Source organism: Giraffa tippelskirchi, chromosome 8 (assembly GCF_054371585.1).
Source record: "Giraffa tippelskirchi isolate mGirTip1 chromosome 8, T2T-mGirTip1v1.2.pri, whole genome shotgun sequence".
In the NCBI taxonomy this organism is placed as follows: domain Eukaryota; kingdom Metazoa; phylum Chordata; class Mammalia; order Artiodactyla; family Giraffidae; genus Giraffa; species Giraffa tippelskirchi.
This window is the reverse complement of record NC_137282.1, coordinates 135,927,796-135,950,223: the sequence shown is the minus strand read 5'-3', so window position 1 is coordinate 135,950,223 and position 22,428 is coordinate 135,927,796. Positions and strand designations below refer to the sequence as shown.

The following is a 22,428-nucleotide window of genomic DNA, read 5'->3' as shown; positions in this document are numbered from 1 at the left end:
TGAAAGTGCAGCCTGTTTAACTCTCTGCCCTTTCGCCCCAGTCCCCTAGGTCCCATCTGAAAACAGAAGGGGAAAGATGACATCTTAATTTGGTTACCATAGCAACCTTCACCTGCCTTGCTGCTCCCTTTAGAAGCATCATCCTCCTGTGAAGTTATTTTGCATATAATGACTTGGCTCCTCTGGAGGCTTGGGGCTTCCTTCAAGTTTCTTCTTAGAGCCATGATGAGAGGGTAATCGGCTGCCTCTGTCCTGGGCTCAGGAATACCTCTTCCACCGCGGTGCAGGCACCCGCCTTGGAACAGAGCTGCTGGTTCCCCTTTCCGTCTTTTTGCTTTTAAGAAAAAGGCCGTCAGAAATGGTGAATCTGTGACATGATACATGTTTAGAATGAGTTTTACTGAAATTAACCCATCATACTTCTAGACTACCACTCAGTTATGAAAACCAAGCTTGATTTCTTCCCTTGGTCCCAAGCAAAGAGACAGAGAGCCTGTGTCCATCCACCCTGTGCCCCAGAGGCTGACTCAGGTGCTTCACATCCCAGCTCCCTTGCTCTCTGGTTCCCAGTTGAGTTTCGCCAAGGCAAGGTGCCAGTGGGTCAGAGAAAGAGCGAGGTGGGAACACTGACCGCCCCCACCCAGCACCCGGTCTGTGGGGCACCGAGGACTGGCTGTAGCCTGCAACCAAAGGTCTGCTGGGTGCCCTTTCCACTCAGGCCTCTGCATCCTGGTTCTGGAAACCACTCCGCTCTTCTCTCCTCTTACTGCCTAGGAATGGCGCTGGCCCAGGCTTTTGCACTCTCTTTTGTGGTTTGCCCACACCTTGGTCAACAGCTCCTTTATCAAACTCTTTTCAAATTCTCCGACTTGAGCATGCCTTCTGTTTCCTGCTGGGGCCTTGACTGATACGATGATAGAACCTCTTTTCTTTTGGGTGAGGGCTCCAATAGTGCTTGTTTGTTTCAACAAATCTCTGGTTTATTGTAGGGTATTCTTTATAGAAACAGATTTTCTGGTCTTTAAGAACAACCTTGTCATCCGTGTGTGTGCATGCTCAGTTGCTCAGTCGTGTCTGACTCTTTTGCGACCCCATGGACTGTAACCCACCAGGCTCCTCTGTCCATGGGACTTCCCAGGCAAGAATCCTGGAGTGGGTTGCCATTTCCTTCTCCAGAGGATCTTCCTGAGCGAAGGACTGAACTTGCGTCTCCTGTGTCTCCTGCATTGGCAGGCAGTTTTTTTTACCACTAAGACCTGAGAAGCTCCCTCACCCTTGTACCCTTTATTAAAGGCAATGTTTCCTCTCTGACTCTTTTTCCTCGCTGCAAGCTTGGTTTGGAACACATTTTCTGGATGATGTCAATAAGGGCTGCAGAAATGGAGTACAAATTCCATTAACTACCTGTCCCGTCTGACCCTGGGCAAATGTGAGGGTCTTCTTTCCCTTTTTGTTTTGTCCATTGGGAAAATATACAGGATTTGCAGATGGTCTTGGGAGACCATGGGCATTAAAACCCTGCAGGTGTAAAGATGTTAGGATGGGTGGGTTTGTAGTCCTGGATACTGCCATAGAATCCAATGCAAAAGGAGATGGAGGCAACAGCTTGCTTTTTTTAAAACTTCATAAAAATGTATAAGAAGCTGCTTCCTTGGGGACTTGAATTAATTGAATTATTGTCCTGTGGAAGCTTCACGTGGAACAGTGGTCCTGGAAGGTGTCCTAAAGGGAGCCAGGAGTGAGGAATGTGGATAATTTCTTTTGAAAAACCACGAGTTGAACACTGCGTGCTCCTCGTTCTTTCAAGACTGATCCCAAATGGGATCAAGAATAGCATGAGGTTCACACAGCTCAGCGGGTGTGAAGATTCTGCGACTGAATTAAATAGGCTCCATTATATTTCAGAAAGAGCTCGAATGGGTTTCTCTGGAGCACAGCCTAAGAATATCCTGTCTCTCCTTTGTAGCCCAGGATGGCTGGGATGGTTTGTTGTTGCTAATATTATACTTCAATCTCTCTATAAGATGGACAAAAATGAGCAAAAGGCCTAGCTTATCCCCAAGAGGCTCTAACTAGGCATCAAAAGGACCTTACCCATAAGGCCAGGCAAAAACTGAAAGCTGATGATACATCATAAAATGATTATCCTTATTCATGTAAGTTGTTTTCTACTAAGCTTATTTTGCCCCAGGTATCATTAAAGATCATTTAATTTTAGAGCTAAAGGGATTTTGAACACTGTAAAACTTATATGTTGAGGTTTCTTTTTTAAATTTTTTAAAAGATTTGTTTGATGTGTTTTATGTTTTGATTTTTTTGGCCATGAGGCATGTGGGATCTTAGCTCTCCTACCAGGGATTGAACCTTGCATTGGAAGGTGGTCTTAACCCCCGGATCTCCAGGGAAGTCCCTAGGTTGAAGTTTTTTTTCTTTACAAAAATTGAATTGGATTTATTTACCCTTATATTTGGGGCTTTCCAGGTGATGCTAGTGGTTAAGAACCCGCCTGCCAGTGCAGGAGATGTAAGAGACATGAGTTCGATCTCTGGGTCAGTAAGATCTCCTGATGGAGGGCATGGCAACCCACTCCAGTATTCTTCCCTGGAAATTCCCATGGACAGAGGAGCCTATGGTCCTTGGGTCAAAAAGAGTCAGACATGACTGAAGCGATATAGCTCGCACAAACACTTATATTCAACTGAAAAATAGCTATAGGCATTTCTTTCTACTATTTATTAATGCAACATTGCGTTCTTGGTTTTGATCACTAATATTCAAGCTGACACGATCATCTTTAACTTCTTCCAAAGTAACATATCTCCTCTAATCCATTTACTTGTTTTTCAGTAAAAACTGAATTTAAAGTCAGAATGAATTATTCATTAATCATTTCCATTTATCCTGTTTCCTGATGTAGCCTTCTTAGCTGGCTATAATATGGAACCAAGGCACACTTTTTCCTATTTGTTGCCCTTGTTGCAAAAAGCTTTACTTTCCTATTCTTCATTTAAAAAAGCAAATGAATCAAATCTTTAATATTCTTTTGTCGAAGGCAAAACAAACTTAAGGGTTTCTTTTTGAGTATGTCTTACTCATTTTACTCCCTTGGTAAATAATTATTTCCTTTTTTTTTTTTTTTAAGTCCTTGCTTTCTAGTTTGAATAAACTGGAAGACAAAAAGTTTAGACAGGTTTGTTATGAGCATCAGATAAAGGTTTCAACCCTGGAGAAAGCATTTGTTGAAGGTCATATATAAGGTCCCCTTTATTGAGCACCTTTAAGCCTGGAGATAAACAGAAGCTCTTTTCTTGTGTATTTTCTTCCAGTCATATGTGTGTGCTTAGTCGCTCAGTCATGTCCAAATCTTTGTGACCCTATGGACTATAGCCTGCCAGGCTCCTCTGTCCATGAGGTTCTCTGGGCAAGAATAGTGGAGTGGGTTGCCATTTCCTTCTCTAAGGGATCTTTCCTTCTCTAAGGGATATTCCCAACTAGGGATCAAACCCAAGTCTCCTGCATTCCAGGTGGATTCTTTACAGTCTGAGCCACCAGGGAAGCCCTCTTCCAGTCATGGAAAGATAAAATTGTTAAGGTGAGGAGGGACCTTAAAAAGAAGTGTCAGCCAGACAGCTCCCCGGTCCTTGTGCTAGCTTGCAGTGAACGGTGTCGGATTCGTGACCTCCGAAGAAGAAGGTTTAACTTCAGGACCAGGGACCAGGCTTGATCACTCAAGAGCTTTTGTATAGTGAAAGTGAAAGTGAAGTCGCTTAGTCGTGTCCGACTCTTAGCGACCCAATGGACTGCAGCCTACCAGGCTCCTCCGTCCATGGGATTTTCCAGGCAAGAGTACTATGTTTTATTAAAATTAAAAGGGACAGAGAAAGCTTCTGACATAGACATCACAAGGGGGATGGAGAACCTCCCCTTGCTAGTTTTAGCAAGCTGTTTTATGTCTGTTAGAAAGCTATTAATCAGATAAGAGAAACACCTCAAGGCTGATGGAGTTTCACCAGGCCCCTCTCCCACAATATGCATTTTTTTAAAATTAATTAATTTATTTATTTTAATTGGAGACTAATTACTTTACAATATTGTAGCGGTTTTTGCCATACACTGACATGAATCAGCCATGGGTGTACATGTGTTCCCCACCCTGAACCCCCCTGCCACCTCCCTCCCCATCCCATCCCTCAGGGTCATCCCAGTGCACTGGCCCTGAGCAGCCTGTCTCATGCATAGAACCTGGACTTGCAATTTATTTCACATATGATAACATACATGTTTCAGTGCTACTCCCTCAAATCATCCCACCCTCGCCTTCTCCCACAGAGTCCAAAAGTCTGTTCTTTACATCTGTGTCTCTTTCACTGTCTTGGCATATAGGGTCATTGTTACCATCTTTCTAAATTCCGTCATTGTTACCATCTTTCTAAATTCCATATATATGCGTTAATATACTGTATTGGTGTTTTTCTTTCTGACTTACTTGATTCTGTATAATAGGCTCTAGTTTCATCCACCTCATTAGAACTGATTGAAATGCATTCTTTTTAATAGCTGAGTAATATTCCATTGTGTACATGTACCACAGCTTTCTTATCCATTCGTCTGCTGATGGACGTCTAGATTGCTTCTATGTCCTAGCTATTGTAAACAGTGCTGCGAGGAACATTGGGGTACACATGTCTCTTTCAATTCTGGACAATATGCATTTTTGAGATAGGATGGCATGAGGTATGTCATCCCCCAGCCATAAAAAAATTGATATGAGTACTGGTTTGTTGAGCTATTATTAGCCCAACGTTTGAAAAGAAAAGAAAAAAAGTTAGTCTTAGGTGGAACCATTTTGAAGAAAGGCAAATTCCAAGGCAAATACATAGTTTCATTAACATAGCTTAAGAAAAGCATTTCCATAGAGAAACCTCCTTTTAATTTTGTATGGAGAAGGAAAAAAAAATCTGACACTAGTAGTTTGTTTCCTCCTGCCGCTTAAGGGAGAGATAAAGAATGTCTGACACTTGCAGCCTATTTCCTCCGTTTGGAGACCCCTGGCCTTCCTGCCTGTTACCCTCTCACTTGGGTTCTCAGTGACATCCCACGAGATAGATGAGGATGCTCTGTGGGGCCTACTCATTGGCTGTTGCTGGGACAGGGTGCTCACTTAGACATGAGGCAAGACATTTCTATTGTATCCTGAATTGTTCAAAGATCCATGGCTCCTTTTATTAAATTGAATTCTTTCCCCATGGTTTGACTTCTACTTTCTTAGTGTCATGCACAAAAAAATAGAATTTCCTCTTTCAGAGTTTGAAGGTAACTGATGTTACTCAAAAATTTTTGCCTGTGTTTTCCTGTGCTGTGTCTCCCTGAGATCCTGTTTCTTAGATGACATGACTTTTGACCACTTGGTAAGATGGGATAATTTCCTTAGGAAAAATCTCCAGTTTTTCTGTCCTGAGTGGTACTCAGAATCGGAAGTGTTGGTTTCTCCATGTTGAGAGAACTCAAAATGATATTATCAGAACTTCCCTGGTGGTCTAGTGGTTGGGAGTCCCCCTGCCAGTACAGCGGACACGGGTTTGATCCCTGGTCTGGAAAAATCCTACATGCCGAGGGGCAGCTAAGCCTGTGCACCACAGTTACTGAGCCTGCATGCCTAGAGCCCACCTTCCACAACAAGAGAAGCCACCCCAATGACAAGCCTGTGCACCACAGCAAACAATAGCCCCCACTCACCACAACTAGAGAAAGGCAGCGTGCAGCAGCAAAGACCCAGTGCAGCCAAAATGAAGTATACGTAAATAAAAAATTTTTTAAAGTGATAGTATCACCCCATCACCCCTTCCAAGATGGCGTTAGCCTTTTTCATAGATCAGACATCACACTGTTAATTGGGTGATTTTACTTGACAGTGAAGCCAGTGTGAGCATCTCAATGGATACTTATTTTTATTTTTCTTGCCCTGGCTCTCTGCTGCTTTCATGGGCTTATTTGTGATTTCCCCTTCCTTCTATATCCAGTTTAAGACTTTCTAGATCAGAACTCCTATGGGCAAAATGCATGGTTCCCCAGTCTCATGAGCTGCACCCCATTGCTAGAAAGGTAGGGTTTTTTAGGATTCTATAATTCAGAAATCTGCCTCTCATGCTTATTGATAACACTGTGACAATGATATCCAAGAGGATCAGATGTCTCTTTGAGTTCTCTTCCCTGGTATATATTTAATTATACCATATTTTTAAAAAAATGTTAGGAATGAAAAGTGGGAGTTTTGGAAAGATTAATTCCTTGAGTAGAAACCCAATAATGTCTAGACCATCTAAGTTTATTGGAGAGAGAGACTGTATTCATTTATTTATGCCACAAATATTTATTCAGTTGCTACTTCTTTGATGCTGAACAGGTATCTTAAGTGTCCAGTGGCTCATCTTCATGGTAGGAACCATCCTGTCTTCATCTGAGGACTCAATGTCTATTTGATAAGTTCTATCATGTTATGGGAGGATCTTGGATGAAATCATTTTCAGATTATAGCAAAGTAATGAAATCATTGAAAACTTGTCTCTCTCCAGGTTTCCTCTTCCAATAAAATGAGTGGAATTCAATCATTTATATTCTCATTGCTACTTACTTTGTAATATTTCAAAAAACAGTTCTTTTTGCTATTGGTGGTGTTTGGGGGATGGGCAGGGTTTTTTTTTAAATTTTTAATTACTTGCTTTTGCCTAATAAATATCCTCCCTTTCTAATGGCTCTCCAACCACACCCATAGCAAATATTCAGGCCATCCCTACTTGTTTCTCATTTTAGTGACGTGAGCTTAACGTCATGAACATTCACTTAAGTCTGAAGCTTGTATACACCCTTAATAGTGGTAGGTGGCCACCTCTGTAGTGCCAGTTCCTCTGCTCCCAATGAGCCTATGTATAGTAATAAATAACTTTAATCCACGTATTATTTTGGAGGTTTCAAAAAACATACACTTTGCTTCCTCTCATTTGCTGTTCACAGTAGACAAGGCCATGATTTTTCTCCATTTTGCTAACATGGAAACCACAGCCCCAAAAGCATACAGCTTACAGTGGGATCAGAACATAAGCAGACCCCTGAGGCTCTTTCCAGTATTTCATGAAGATGTCTCTTCTCTGCATCTAAAGAAGTTTTGAGGTTCTCTAGGGGGAGACTTTATATTTTAAAAGTGAATAGTGGCTTTTCTTTTCCACAGGCATGTAATGATGGAAGCACATCCTTTCTAAATGTCAAACAACAGAAGAATGGTTAAATAAATTTTGACAGATCTATACACTGGGATCCTATGTGGCTATTAAAATTAATGTTTGCAGAGAATATGTAATGATACAGGGGACTGCTCCTGGCCGTGTTGTTGTGGGATACTAAACAGCAAGCTCTCGATTTTGTTTCAAAATTATGCATAACAAAAACAGTGAATCTAAATATACCAAAATATTAGCAGAGTTTCTGGGTAGTAGGATTATGGTTTACTTTTATTTTCTTTTTATATACATCTCTGATTTTTTCAGTTTTTTTCTTCAGCGAACTCATGTAATCAAAAAACATACATGTTACCTTAAGTATACTCCACAGATTTTTAATTTTAGCTAGAGGAATTCTTTGAGTGGTTCTTGTTATATCTCATTTTTAAAATTACATTGGAAATGAATGGGTTAATTCTTATTAGTAGTATATACATTTGAAATGAATAATGAATTATTACTATATATGTATGTGTGTTCTCCAAATTTTAATTGGAGAACAATTGTTTAACGATGTTGTGTTGGTTTCTGCTGTACAACATAATGAGTCATCCATAAGTATACCTATAAGTATACTCCACCCCATCCCACCCAGTGTATATATTTTAAGTTGGTCGTTGTAACACATTTGTTGATCTATTATTTCCTGACAGTGAGTCCTTTTCCCATAATTCATTAATTCAGTCAAATATCATTTTGAGGGCTTTCTAGATGTATCAGCCTGAAGGTACCTTGGGTGAAGGCTGTTCCGTCTCTGCTCTCAAGAAATACCAGTCTGGTTGGAGAGACAGTAATCACAGTGTAGAATGAACCGTGAGAGGGCTACGCTGGTACTTAGGGACTGCAAAGGAAGGATGCTAAATTCATAGGTGCTGGGGGAGGTCAGGGAGCCCTCCCGGAAGAGATGCCTTTTGAGCTGAAAGCAGCTGTTCTCTTTTGGATGACCAATCTCAGATTAGAAATAATGACAACATAAGTAAATCTTCTTAAGCTGTGTGGGTAATTGTGGCTGGAGTTCTTTTTAATTACCAGCATCCCCCTTTCTTTCTGTTTATGTGACTTTGCTAAAGGTTAGTAGCAATACTAAAGCATAATAGTTTTCCTTTGCAGTGATCACAATGATGTGCTTTTATAGTATTTCCTAGTATTATACATATCCTTTTATGAGTGACTTAAATAATGACTTGATCACTTGTTTTCATTCCTATTTCATTCCTCAGCCTCTTCCTACTTGGCTGAGGGAGGCAGAGAGGGTTTTTGTTCCTGTTTTATAAGGATAAATGGAGTCATAGAATGATCAATTGACTTCTCCAAATTATAAGGTGAGTAGGTAATGGAACTGGAAAGAGAAACCAGAGTTGCTTTGTTCAGAGCTCTGACTTTAAAAATATTTCCCCTTGTAAGTAGGATAGGTTGTTTGCCAAAAATGCATTCACCTTTTAAATCTTTACTGAAAGTAATGAGCTTAAAATAAAGTCTCATGAAGGTGATCGTATTGTTACAGCTTAGAACAGAAGTTAAGGCTATTTGAGTAGATTAAAATGAGTCCTGAGTCCTTAATATTTGGTCTATTTAATCAATTTGTTCAGCAATGGATTTTAATTTTCTTTGAAAAAAAGTATAATTGAAACATTCTCAGACCCTTTTGAGAACATTATGGGATCCATTGTGATTAATTTAAAAAATGTTAACTAAGAAGGACAGCCTAAAAAATGAGATCAGGATTGACAATATCTATGTTTCGTGATACTGGATGATTATAACTTTATTATCAGAAGGTTTTCCGTTGATCCATTGATGTGAATACAGTGGACCCTTGAACAACACGGGTTTGAACTGTACAGGTCCACTTATCTGTCCACTTATTTTTTTTCTCTAAATACGTACTATAGGATCTGGGGTTGGTTGAATCTACAGATGTGAAATTCTGTACAAGGAGGACTGACTGTAAAGTTACGCTTGAATTTTCTACTGTGTGGTTGGTTGGTGCCCCCTCACCTTGTTCAAGGGTAAACTGTAAAACTGTCTGAATGTTCTTAGTAATTACTTTTACTGTTAAAATAATTGTTGTTGTTCAGTTGCTCAGTCTTGTTAGTACTCTAATAAATGAAAGTTAATATGCATATTACACTGTAATATATTACAGATATTCAGAAACTATCTGAAGCAACAGTATCAATGAATATGAAGGGAAATAAACACTTCTAAGTATTTTATTGATTTTTTCTTCTAATTAAAAATATTCATGTATTTTGGATTCATTATGGAATAAAATAAAACTTAAACCATGTACCATATTTTTATTGAAAATAAGTATTTGATTGATTTAAATACAGAAAATATTGCGTTAATTGGGGTTTTGAGAAATTCAGAGTACAGGAATAGTTCTATTATATTTTATACAGAATGACAGTTTTATTTTCCACAATTGTAGTGATCTGATTTTTGAACTATTATTTCAAATTCTTTAATTTTTGGCTCCTGTTCCTAACCAACTCTAAGATTTTATCTGTAATGCATCTTTTATATTGCCATCAAGCACTGTCTATCAGGATGCCATTTGGACTTTTTTCCTAGGGAAAAAAACAAAAAACAACCTCATCACAATACTACAGAGTTCAAGAAAGATATAAGTGCGTGCTCAGTTATGGCTGACTCTGCGATCTCATGGGCTGTAGCTCACCAGGTTCCCCTGTCCATTGAATTTTCCAGGCAAGAATACTGGAGTAAGTTGCTGTTTCCTCCTCCAGGGGATCTTCCCAACCCAGGGATTGAACCCGAGTCTCCTGCACTGGCGGGCAGATTCTTTACAACTGTGCCACGAGATATAGAAACCCATATTTGTCTGGGGATCTAGAATTTGTGTCTTAACTAAACTGGGTGAGGATGGAGTGACATTTTGCAGTACTGCCTTCCTGTACTTCACCCTGAGGTTCTGCATTGCTGGGACTGGGGAAAATGGAGGATGACCCTGCAGCCACATCGTAACTGCCAGGCAGTCATACCTGGGTACCCATGGGCAAGTTATTTCACCTTTAATTAGTGATGTTTGAACAGAATAATATGATAGGCATGAAAAATAGATCTGAAATAAAAATGTAGGTAACTGTCGTTGAAGTATGCAGGAAGGCTGATAAACTCTATTGAATTATGTATCAAATATTGGGAAAACTCTCCCAACTGGCTGCAGTTGGGTAAAATTTTGAGTGTAAGGGGTGCTGAGATAATAGAATGATGATGGAGCACAGGTAGATGGGATTAAAACTGGAAAGCTTCATATTTGGGATGCTGAGGGAGAACAAGCTGTATACCATGGATCAGTTAGGATAGTACTGATTTTTTTTTTAATTTATGTGCTTATTTTACTTTTGCCTTACTGGGTCTTCATTGCTGTGTACGGGCTTTCTTAGTTGTGGGGAGCAGGGCCTGCTCTCTCATTGTGGTGGCTTCTCTTGCTGCTGAGATCAAGCGCTAGCATGCATGGGCTCAGTAGTTACGGCGCGTGGGTTTAGTTGCCCCTCGGCATGTGGAATCTTCCTGGACCAGGGATCAAACCCAAGTCCCCTGCATTGGCAGGTGGATTCTCAACCACTGGACCTCCAGGGAAGCCCAGTACTGATTTTTTTAAGATCTGGTGTTCACAAATTTCTTAACGTAATTATCCTAGGCAGAAGAGGGTATCTGTGAGTGCGTGTGTGTGTGTACGTGTGTGTGTGTGTGTCTACTCATTGTGAGTAAATGGTTAACCATTAGAGTTACCCTGATTAGGATTCAGGTGGTCATGAAATAGATTGTACTTCCTTAAATGTAGACTTGTACTAATTTTGATCTGCTTCATTTCTGTGGTATTGGGACTGAATTCTAGTGCCAAACCCCCTGAGTTTGAAGCCTAGTCATGCAATTTTCTCATAGACCCTGTCAAAGTTACTTAATTGATCCTCAGTTTTCCACTCTGTAAAATGGGGATATATGGGTACCAACCTCACAGACTGTGGTGGAGAGTCAGTAGGTCAGTTAAGGCATGTAAATCATTTAGAATGATTTCTGGAATTCAAGAAATGATAAGTGTTAGTAGTTATGGTTGTGGTATTGTATTCATCATGTAACTTATCAAAGCACTTTCTGATGTGCATTTTTGTTTTGAGTCCATTTGATTCTCCTAAGGAAGCAAGGCTCAGGGAACTAAGGTAATTTTCCTAGGTCCCCAGTCCAGTAAACACTGGACATCTGGGCTAGTATCTCTAGCCTCAAATTCCAATCCTGCTCAAGTGGGGCTTTTTCCCACAGCAGGGACTGGATTCTTGCCCAGAAACAAATTTGTTTGGGAAGTTGTAACTTAGAGAACAAGGAGAAAATATGAAGAGCCCCAGCCTCTTCTCCTAATCATTCTCTGCTCTGCCCCATACACTCCAGGGATCAAATCCTACTCTAACTCACGCTCGTCTCTGTATCCTCAGGAATGAGGGGAGATTCTTACTTCATCGGGATGAGGAGCCTGGGGCAGCAGGGCCACGTCGCGGAAGACGGAGGACTCTTCTTGCTCTGCTGCATAGACAGAGACTGGGCCGTGACTCAGTGTTTCACGGAGGAGGCCTTTCAAGCCATCACGGACTTCACTGATCTCCCCAACTCACTCTTTGCATGCAACGTCCACCAGTCGGTGTTTGAAGGGGAAGAGAGCAAGGTAAGAAGACTTTCTGCTCCTGAAATCTAAGGAAATGCAGCATCAGTCCCCCAGTACTTCTGTTGCTCCTTTGTGGTTGATGTTTGGAAGTTTTTGAAAATGTTTACTTGGTGCGCTTCTCAGCATGCATAGCAAGAGCAGAAAAGCCCGTTCTATTATCAGTTAACATTGAAGGTACACATGACAAGACTATATGAGAGATTCCATTGAATCGGATCTCATTGTCTGGGCAACTCAGAGGTCTGTCCAACAGCAAAAGAAAAATGGCTTTAGAAATAGTGATTGCAGGAGATACACCCTTGGTTTAGGAAGCAGATGTTGTAAAAAAAAAAAAAAACAGTTTTATTTTCCTGTATTATTCTGCCCCAAACTTAATTTGCCTTTCCCCAAACAGCACAAGCCCTCTTTCACCCCTACTCTTTCTGCAGTTTGATGACTGACCTAAACATCGCTTCTTAAATTGGGCCCCAAGTCTTGCAACATTTATTAGAAAGGTAAATTGGTTGGCCATCTGAGTCTTGCTTTGCTTGCTGATACCACAGTAGGTAGAGTTGTTTTGGGTGTGTTGTAAGAATTTGCTTGAAAATGCTTAACCTCTTGATTTAAAATAATTAGGGAATGAGGTTGTCTATGAACAAGCATTTTCTAGAAAATGAAGCTTCTGTTTTAAGAGCAAACTTGATTCAGTGGAGGTATTCTTAGGAGTCAGGGTAAATATTCCTTTCAGAAGTCTTTGTAAAGTTCACTTCGGTTTTCTCTGACCTTTTAAGAGAGTCTGAATGGATCAAACCTTACCTTGTGAATGTGGATTTCTAGTTGTAAATATCCACTTTTAGGCTATGTTGTAAATCATGGCCAATATTTTGGGGGGAGGAAAGGGTCTTTTTTTTCTGAACTAAAGTGTGGTTCTGTGTCAGACTAAGGGTAGGATTTATGATTGCTGTTTCATAAACTTGAGCTGTTTTTGCCAACTGCTGAAGTCCAATCTCTGTTGCCTGAACACAGTTACTGGAAGTTTTTGTTCTGGATTTTGTTGATTTTGTAAGCAATCCTGATAGCTCAGAGAATTAGGAATTATTTCAAGCCATATAAAGATAGTTTTATAATGATATTATTTTATAGTTGAGCAGTTGAAATGATGAGCTAAAAACAGCCTGAAGTCCAAGGAATTATATGTGATTAGAACAGCCAGAGCTATGATCACCATACTATTTGAAGTAAGAAAACGGCATATATTCTCTTTGAAAGAAACTACAAATTTTGCTCTTGGCTTATAACCAGATTATAACAGAGATCATAGTTTATTCAGAGCAGGTCATTGCCACCTGAAATCTACCTGACATAAACTATGAAACAAAGGTCTGTATTTTCTTGTTCCGTCATCTATTTAACTATCAACAATCAGAAGGATTTTCCTTAGAGGTTTAATGAGGGTTTTGACTCTTTCCTGATAAAATACTTCTTGATCGGTTGAAACAAAAAAGATTTAGGAAAGAGCCAATCTCATTCAAGGGTTCAAGAATGGCCGATCAGCCGAACCAGAATTGGTTACATAGAAAGACAGAGACTTGGGGAGAGTTCACGGGAATCTGCCCACATCTATTTTGATATTCTGATCTGTGATTGAATAATGGACTGCTAAATATTCTCATTTAATTTGTATATGAAGTTGGTATACCACAGTTTAACAAATAGGATCGGGCTTTAAAATGACCTTGTTAAATATTGAGGTGAAATCAATATGAAATAGTTCCATTGAATAAGTTTCAAATGATGTAGCTCACATTTCTGTAGCTAAGGAGGTGAATTTTCTAATTGGCCAATGTCTGCTTCATTAAACTTATTAAATGAGACAGGAAGTCTTCCACTTTGGTGCAATTTTTATAGCCCCTATTCATGAAGAGTCTAATCCAGATTCAGTTTTTATTTAATTATATGATCAAAGTTTAGGGTGACAAAACAAGATAATCAGATACCAAATAAATGGATAATAGAGGCATGATCACTGCAACTCCAGCAAATAAAATGTTTGAGGAGCCTCACGCCTCCCAATTTTACTGCCACATGTTTTCCTTCTCATTCTAGACTTTTCTGTTCTTCTTTTTACCTCCACTTTTTCACCCACTATCTTAATAAAACTCACTTGTCCTGTATGTCATTCTCTCAGAATATCCTTCCCACCGTGTTCAAAGTTCATGAATCTGAGCCAGGAATCCTAATGATGGTAATCTTTTCCAAAGGGTGGACATTGGGGGCACTGTTGGTGGAGATAATTTTAGGTAGAGGGAAAACAATCAAGAAAGCTTTCTAGCACTTGTATCTGCCTGTGGGTAAGGCTGGCCATGGGGATTGTCTAAATTATTTGGCTTTGGGGAAATGCCTTCAGGAGCCTGCAATTATCAGAGAGATAAGACATCAGAAATGATGCTTGGTTTTCATCTCAGAGATCCAAGTGGGTAGGTGTTAACTTGTTTTGGTGAAGTTCTTTGAAGTTTTTTGGCAAGCCTACTTTTTTAAAAGGATGTTTTTTTTATGTGAACCATTTTTAGAAGTCTTTATTGAATTTGCTACAGTATTGCTTCTGTTTTATGTTTTGGTTTCTGGCCAAGAGGCATGTGGGGTCTTAGCTCCCCGACCAGGGATCAAACCTACATCCTCTGCACTGAAAGGGGAAATCTTAACCACTGGACCACCAGGGAAGTCCCAGCATATCTGCTTTTGATTCATTGTTTCTTGATTCATATCAAGAAAACAAGTTTAGCTTGTTTTAACAAGTTTACCTTGTTTGCTGCAATTATTATAAAGCATACATTTTAATTTCCTTAGCTTGGTGGGAATTAAGGCTCTTGCTTTCTGACTATTATGATTAAGTCTTGGCAGTAATCTCTGTTTTCCCATTTGTCAGAGACACTTTTCCTAGGCCTTTTTCCTTTTTGAGATAGTTTGGAAAGTACTGACTTGGCCTGCTCTTAATATAGGTAACACCATAGGAGATGATCTGGTTATGTTTGTTTCTGCTTATCAGCGTGATACATATTCTGATACGCTCATTTCTGCCAACCTATTTCAATTCTAAGTTCTGACATCTACAGAACATTTTTCTTTTCAAACAACTTCATGAGGCCATGATGTTGACTCCGATTTTCTGTTAGGCAGAATTCTATGAGATTGTATTTTGATTTGCTGCTTCTGCGAGAAGCGAGCACATACTTCAGTGTGGTTCGTTTTGGTCCAGATGGTTGGGATTTGTTTATATAACACAAAGGAGAACCAGAGCTGGAGGAAATTGGCATCTGAAACCAATAAATGCAGATTGCTGTTTGCATGCTACAGCTTGCAGCATAAATATTTTTGTATCAAACACATTTAGGACCGGGATCATCACAGCAGGCAATACCTTAAAGTTATCAGGGGTCGTTAACCTTTGGCATTTTCCCCTGGCTTGCCTTTCTGGATCCAACTGGGCTGCACCAGTCATCCTAAGACAGATGAGGCTGGAGGGGCACCCTGCGGGCTGCCCTGTCTGTGCTTGAGATGGAGAAGGCTCTGCTCCATGGGATGCTGGCACTCATTGGGAGCTAAAGGGGAACAGTGCACCAACCACCATAAAATTCTTAGCCGGATTCAGTTCATTAAGGAGAAGCCTGAAAGGTGAGTTTTTATTGGCCTCCAAAAATTTTGAATTCATTTAATTCAGCAGCAATAATAATAATCGTAGCAGTAGGAAACCTTACATAGCATGTAGCGAGGGGCTCGGTGCTTTTCTGAGCCCCGTACTTTCTAGACATTAAGCCTGTTAATCGCCATGACAACCCTAGGAGGGTGATGTCTTTCTGCCTTTCTCCCTCCATGGTGGGGTTGTAGTCCCCATACCACTCTAGCTAGTTCTACCCAGTGTATAAGCAGAACTGATCTGTGCCACTTCCGCATGAGGCGTTTAATTACCAGTGTTTGAAGACGGTTCCTTTCACTCCGCTCAGGTCATTGGCACTGTGCCAGGCATGCCTTTTCAGGCAGTCTGGCTTGTGCACTGAGGACAAGGATGACCCAGAGCAGGGTCCTGGGTGACCTGTTATAGACATACAGAATGACAGCATCAACAAGAAAAACCTTTGTTGCTGGAAGCCACTGAGGTTTGGGGATTTGTTGTTAGAATATAGCTGAGTCCACCTAGGTGGATACTGTGAAAATGATTATCCTCATTTTTCAGATGAGGGCCCTGAAGCACAGAGAGGTTGTCCATGATTTCACAGCTGGAGTGGCAGAGCAAGAATTCAAACCTACAGAGTCTGTGCTGTTAAACATTATGTGACACTGCCTCTTCATACACAAATATTGAAAATAGGTACAATGCTTGGCTTTGGGGATGCAGTGGTACACAAGACAGTATAGACTCATTGAACTTCAAGTCTACCAAAGAAAACAATTCAAATAACAAAACAAACATAATAAATCTAGTGATGCTAAAATCAAAAGAGCATTTAACACATATTTTCAACTGTACTCACTGCCTTATATACACACGCACGCACACACACGCAAGATTTTCTTGTTGTTTTTGTTATGTTTTGTTTTGCTTTTTAAATAAATGGGCATTTCTGCCAACCACTTAAAGACAATATCCTACCAGAAAGGGCATAAGATCAGAGGCCTGGTGCTATGACTGTTAGGCTTCTTGCTTCTCATAAATGGAGCATCTCAGTGCCTTGGGGGTGGCTGGAGTGATTCTAGGTTCAAAGATGTATATCTTTCATTCAACATCACCACTAATAGAATACACCAGCTCCTTCTAGAGCTCAACTGAGGACGCAGTGACCTAGTCAACACTGGCAGCATTATGAGGTCACCCTCAAGGGTTTTGGAAGGTGATCTGTTGATTTGTGATTTTTATTTGATTCCCCACATAAGATTTGCCTTTAGTCTGTAAGGGGATGTAAATGCTCCCATTGTACTTTACAGCTGCAAGCCCACGATCTCTTTATCTGCTGTACCCAAATTTGAAAAGCTCTGGAAATTGAGACTTCATAACCCATTTTAAGACGATATCTCACTTGACCTAAATCATTCAGAATCTAACCAGGATTGATGAGACGCTTCTTCTAGTGTGAATATTCATCCATCTCTTTGCAAAAATATTCCTGTCTTTAACCAATGGGGACTGCCCCAGACTTGATGGATCATTACATAATGTGAGGCATGCATGCCACATTGTGTTCTAAATCCCCTAAATCTGAATTTCAAACATAGTGGGTCCTAAGAATTTCAGAGAGTGAGTTGTGAACCTGTAAACTATATAGAACTGCACCCACAGCCCATGTTCACCAAGAAGAATGAATGTATCACTGAAATCTGGAATGTCATAAACAAGGGCAATTAAATATTTTTTCCCATAATGAGATGCTTGTGTTGATTAGAGATAAAGGGCATATTGAAGACAGAATGGGCTCATTCAGTTCATATGCATGTGTGCTAAGTCGCTTCAGTCGTGTCTGACTCTTTGTGACCTTATGGACTATAGCCCGCCAGAGTCCTCTGTCCATTGGGTTCTCCAGGCAAGAATACTGGAGTGGGTTGCCATGCCTTCCTTCAGGGGATCTTCCTCACCCAGGGATTGAACCTGTGTCTCTTATGTCTCCTGCATTGGCAGGCAGGTTCTTTACCACAAGCACCGCCTGGGAAGCCCTTGTTAAGTTTAATAATAGTAATAATGATAATAGTAATGGCAGCAGCAAACCTACACAGCTTGGAGCAAGGTGCTGGATACTCTTCAGAGCGTTTTTTAGACATTAAGCCCTTTAATTTCCATGACAACCCTGTGGCACGAATGCTGCATGGGTGACCTTACTGAGTCAAACTCTTGACAGTCTCTAAATCACCTTCTTTGAATGGCTGCAGTTGAAAGCTCTGACTTTGACCTGTGGTCACTACTCATCCTGCCCTCATCCTTTCACCTGCTCCCTGACCCATGGTCTGTTCTGGGTCCAGAGAAAAGAAAGACTCCTGGTCCATCAGGGAGATAGACGTTGTTCCACGCTCATGGTTTTCTTAACTCAGAGGAGCTTCTGTTGTAAAATATTTATGCTGCTCCCACGTATTTTGCTTCTCTTCATTTGGATTTTTCCTCTCTATATCCTGATGTTCTAGAAGTCAGTCAAAATTTGTATTCTTCTTTGTTGTATTTCCATCACCTTGCTGGAACTCAGATATCGTAGATATGCAGTCAGTATTGAGTTGGATCTCCACTTGAGTGCTGACTAAATGAAGGTACAAATTAGCCAGGATCGGCTCATTAACTAGAGAAACAGCAAAGAGTTGAGTGAGACCTCTGGATGTTTATGCCTAGTTCATTATCCACCATACATTGGGAAACATCAGTTCTAGAGATAAAGTTGGCCATTCATCAGCATAACATCCAAGTCAAAATGTAAGACAAAGACATCGCAAGTGATTTCATAGCAAGATGCAAATTAAATGTCAGTGCATTGAGTCCATATCACTCTTATAGATATGACACATATGAATAAACCTGTTTAGTCAGTTTATATTTACATGGTATTTTAAGTTTTTAGAGGCAACTGACCTAGTTAGTGGGCTTCCCAGGTGGCACTACTGGTAAAGAACGCACCTGCCATTGCAGGAGACACAGGAGAGGTGAGTTTGATCCCTGAGTCAGGAAGATCCCCTGGAGGAGGGCTTAGCAGCCCACTCCAGTATTCTTGCCTGGAGAATCCCATGGACAGAGGAGCCTGGCAGGCTACAGTCCATAGGGTTGCAAAGAGTCAGACATGACTGAAATGACTTAACATGCATGCAGCATGACCTAGTTAGTAAGCCAAGAGAGTAAAAAAATCTTAAACACATTTATTTCCATAATGACTCCTAGAAAAGAAAAGGGAGAAATAAGAAAAAAGAGAAGTCAGCAAGGAAAGAAGAAATCTAGTGCTTTAGAAGACCTTGGGAAACTTGTTACAGGGATAGTTTAAAGCTGATTGAAAAAAAAAAACATTTATGCTAAGGATATGTAGCAAAGGATGAACAATCAGATAATAATTTACTGTAGTTTGTGTTGCTGAATGTAGCTTGAAAGAAATTGAGTGAACTGTTGTGACCTAAGGGTGGGAAAGGGATAACCGAGCATTAATTTTAAATACTAAAGTAGAAAACTGTTATATTAGATACCAGATATTCAAGGAATCCTTAGGAGTCTCACCATTTCTCTTGTGTCATCCTTGGTGACTCTGAAAAGGTTTGTTTGTTGTTTTCAAGAATGTTTAAATTGTAAAAAGGCAGTGCCTATCATTGTAGTCAATACATTGGTTCTGTTTTTTCTCTGGAGGAGGACTGGGAACCATAATTAGTCACCGCTAATCACTTGGGGACACCTGCCAGATGAGAGCCCAGCATGGGCCAGATTTGAAAGCTGTTGCAGGACACTCCCTGCAACCGTAACCTTTCTTGAAGTGACTAAAATATTCCAGAGGCATATTTAGTGGCTTGCTTCCCCACAGCACTGAGTGACCCCCTGGGGCTCAGGCGCCTGACAAGCCACTCGAAATGCCCCACTTAACAGCCTGGAAATAATTGAGGCAGTGGGAAGAATTAGGCCCGATGCACAGAGAGCTGGGAGTATTTGGTTTCTGTGCCAAACAGGGGGTGAGCGTGTATTCCTGATGCCACCTGGGGAAAAACGGCTGCCATGTTCTGATGAGACTGGGATCCTATTAAACAGGGACTTGGCGCTTTCTCCCCCTTTTGGAGAAATGAAGGTACTTTGAGCCCAGTGCGTATGGTTTTCATCAGAGCTACTGACAGCCTGTTCAGTGACTCTGTGACTTGTTCGACGGGCAGACGCCGTCTCAGGGCACACCGCCTGTGGCCAGGCAGGCGACTTTGTGACAATGCTCTGTTGTTGGGGTCGGTGAAGACCTGAGCAGTTGTGGGTTGCTGGGCAGGTGGAGGGCAGGCTGGATTTCATCCTCCTCCACTGTCTTCCCGGACCCGAAGCCCTTGAGAAATGCTCAAACAGCTCACCCATCATAGTGGTGCATGCGTGCCAAGTCGCTTCAGTCATGTCTGACTCTTTGCGACCACATGGACTGTAGCCCGTCAGGCTCCTCTGTCCATGGGATTCTCCAGGCAAGAATACTGGAGTGGGTTTCTGTGCCCTCCTCCAGGGGATCTTCCCTACCCAGAGATTGAACCCATGTCGCTTACGTCTCCTGCATTGGCAGGCGGGTTCTTTACCACTAGCGCCACCTGGGAAGCCCCCATCACAGTAGTCCCAGTCTAATAAGAACATTGTCAATTATTTACAGCTTAAGAGGATTTATAGGGGTTTCCCTGGCGGTTCAGTGGTTAAGAATCTGTGCTTCCACTGCAGGGGGCATGGGTTCGATCCCTGTTTGGGAAGCTAAGATCCTGCATGCCACACTGCCCCAAACTCAAAAACAAAAAGGATCTACAAATTCAAGGGTAACAATTGCGTTCTCTTTCCTGAGAACATTCCTTTTTTAAGAGGTGGTTTTGGAGACGGAGCCCAGGGAAGGGAGGGGGAAGAATAAGATTTATTTATAATTATTTTTCCTTGCACTCACCAGCAAGAGTTGGCCTGGGTTTCACCTGGCCTTTCTTGGCTATTTTGACTCTGGTCCCAGCTTGGTGGTCATGAAATTCTCAGCCAACTTAGAGATAACCAGAGGAAGTCAGAGAGTTTGAACATGAACTTTAAAACTCTGCTAAGGTATCCTTCATAGCAGGCCTGACATTTAAGCTCAATGGATGAGATCAGTGGGATATACGACTGGATACCAATTCGCGTGACACTTTCTCTATGAGACTGGGGGTTGTTAGGGTGCCGCTTACACATGTATTTCATTATTATCTGCTCAGCCATACTCCTTTATATAGAATATATAGAAACATAATGTGTAGCTTGTTTTTTTTTTAATTTGATCAATTTCTAGTAATATTTCGATAATGTTGTATTAACTGGGAATGTTGTATTTTACAGCATAACCATCATTTTAAACATACAAGCCAGCATCTCTATTAGTGTTTTGAAGGGGAGACCCATTGAACTGATATCTGACATAGTTAAGGTTTTTCATCAAATGTGTTGAACTAGCATATCTTATACTTTGTTCAAAATCTACAGTTTTCCACCAGGTTTGTAGCTATTATGAACTCCAAGCTATTTAGTTTATTATTAATACATAGAGTACACCATGTTTTGGATTGTCTAATTCAGCTAGATGATTGTTGTCTTTTTTTATTTTTAAAAAAATTAAACAAATATTTTTTTAGCTGTGCTGGGTCTTTGTTGCCGCTTTCTCTAGTCGTGGGGCTGTTCTCTGGTTGCAGTGTGTGGGCTTCTCATTGCGACGGCTTCTCTTTTTGAAGAGCACAGGCTCTATGGCACATGTGCTTCGGTAGTTGTGGTGCGTGGACTCGGTAGTTGTGGCTCACTGGGGCTTAGTTGCCCCACGGCATGTGGAATCTTCCCAGACCAGGGATTGAACCCGTGTCTTCTGCATTGGCAGGCAGATTCTTAACTACTGGGCCACCAGGGACTTCTGATTCTAGGTATCTTGAGGACAGCAGAGCCAGCTCCTCGATTTTCTGCATCCTACACTGTCCAGCTCTGGACCTAACACGGGCACTGACAGGGAGGCAGGAGGGCCAGTGAGAGGGGAGTTGGGTTCAGATGCACTTGAGTCCAAATCCTGCCTCATCTGCATCCTGCTTATGTGATCTTGACCAGTTTAGCTTCTTTGAGTCTCAGTTCCCTCTTTGATGAAATGGGTTCACTGTACCTTCATTCTTGGTTTGCTATAGGAGGTGGCACTAGACTAGATCTTTTTGGTTAACATTGGTCTCTTCCTCCTACATTCTCCTCCCCACCCAGGTAAACCTGGGACTATCTCTGTTTCCAGGAAGGAAGAGCTTTTCTAAAAACATGTAAACCTAGGTGAAAGCAAGGTTTCATTTACCCAGCTTTTTGTAGAGTCCTAATGATGTTTTGTTTTATATCATAGACTTCGATATCAAGAAAGTTAATCTCCGTTTTTGCCACAAGAAAGCTGTTTCTGCATTTGTTGTAGGACACATGTGGTTCACTGTTGCCCATATAAGGTTCAGGTGATATATTTCATTTAGAATACAACGCCAAGAAAACTCTGTTGACTCTGAGGAACTAGTATTTTTCTCATTAGGAGAATTATGTAACTTATATAATACTTACTTTTACGTAACTTATATAAATCTTAATTTATGTAAGTTACATAAGTCTTCCCAGGGAGCTCAAAATAAAAATTATACTCAGGCATAGCCACTCTATTTATTCTTACTGGTCTTGATATTCTTTTTCTCTTGTATTAACCTGTTTGTATGTGTAATGTAAAAGCATTTTCTGACTTCTCATCAAATTTTATTAATATTTTACATTCATATGTTTTATGAAATAATCATCTT

At 40.8% G+C, this 22,428-nt stretch overlaps 1 protein-coding gene across 4 annotated transcripts in view; it reads left to right on the top strand.

The window, feature by feature from the left end:
* RCAN2 (regulator of calcineurin 2) overlaps positions 1-22,428 on the top strand; it is a 272,351-nt gene that overhangs the window by 30,515 nt on the left and 219,408 nt on the right. For all 4 annotated transcript variants that reach the window (XM_081519651.1, XM_081519649.1, XM_081519650.1 and 1 more), the window contains one exon: positions 11,732-11,958. In XM_081519651.1, the coding sequence (XP_081375777.1) occupies positions 11,734-11,958 (225 nt within the window). In that variant the 5' untranslated portion in view covers positions 11,732-11,733. The remainder of the gene's footprint in view (positions 1-11,731; positions 11,959-22,428) is intronic.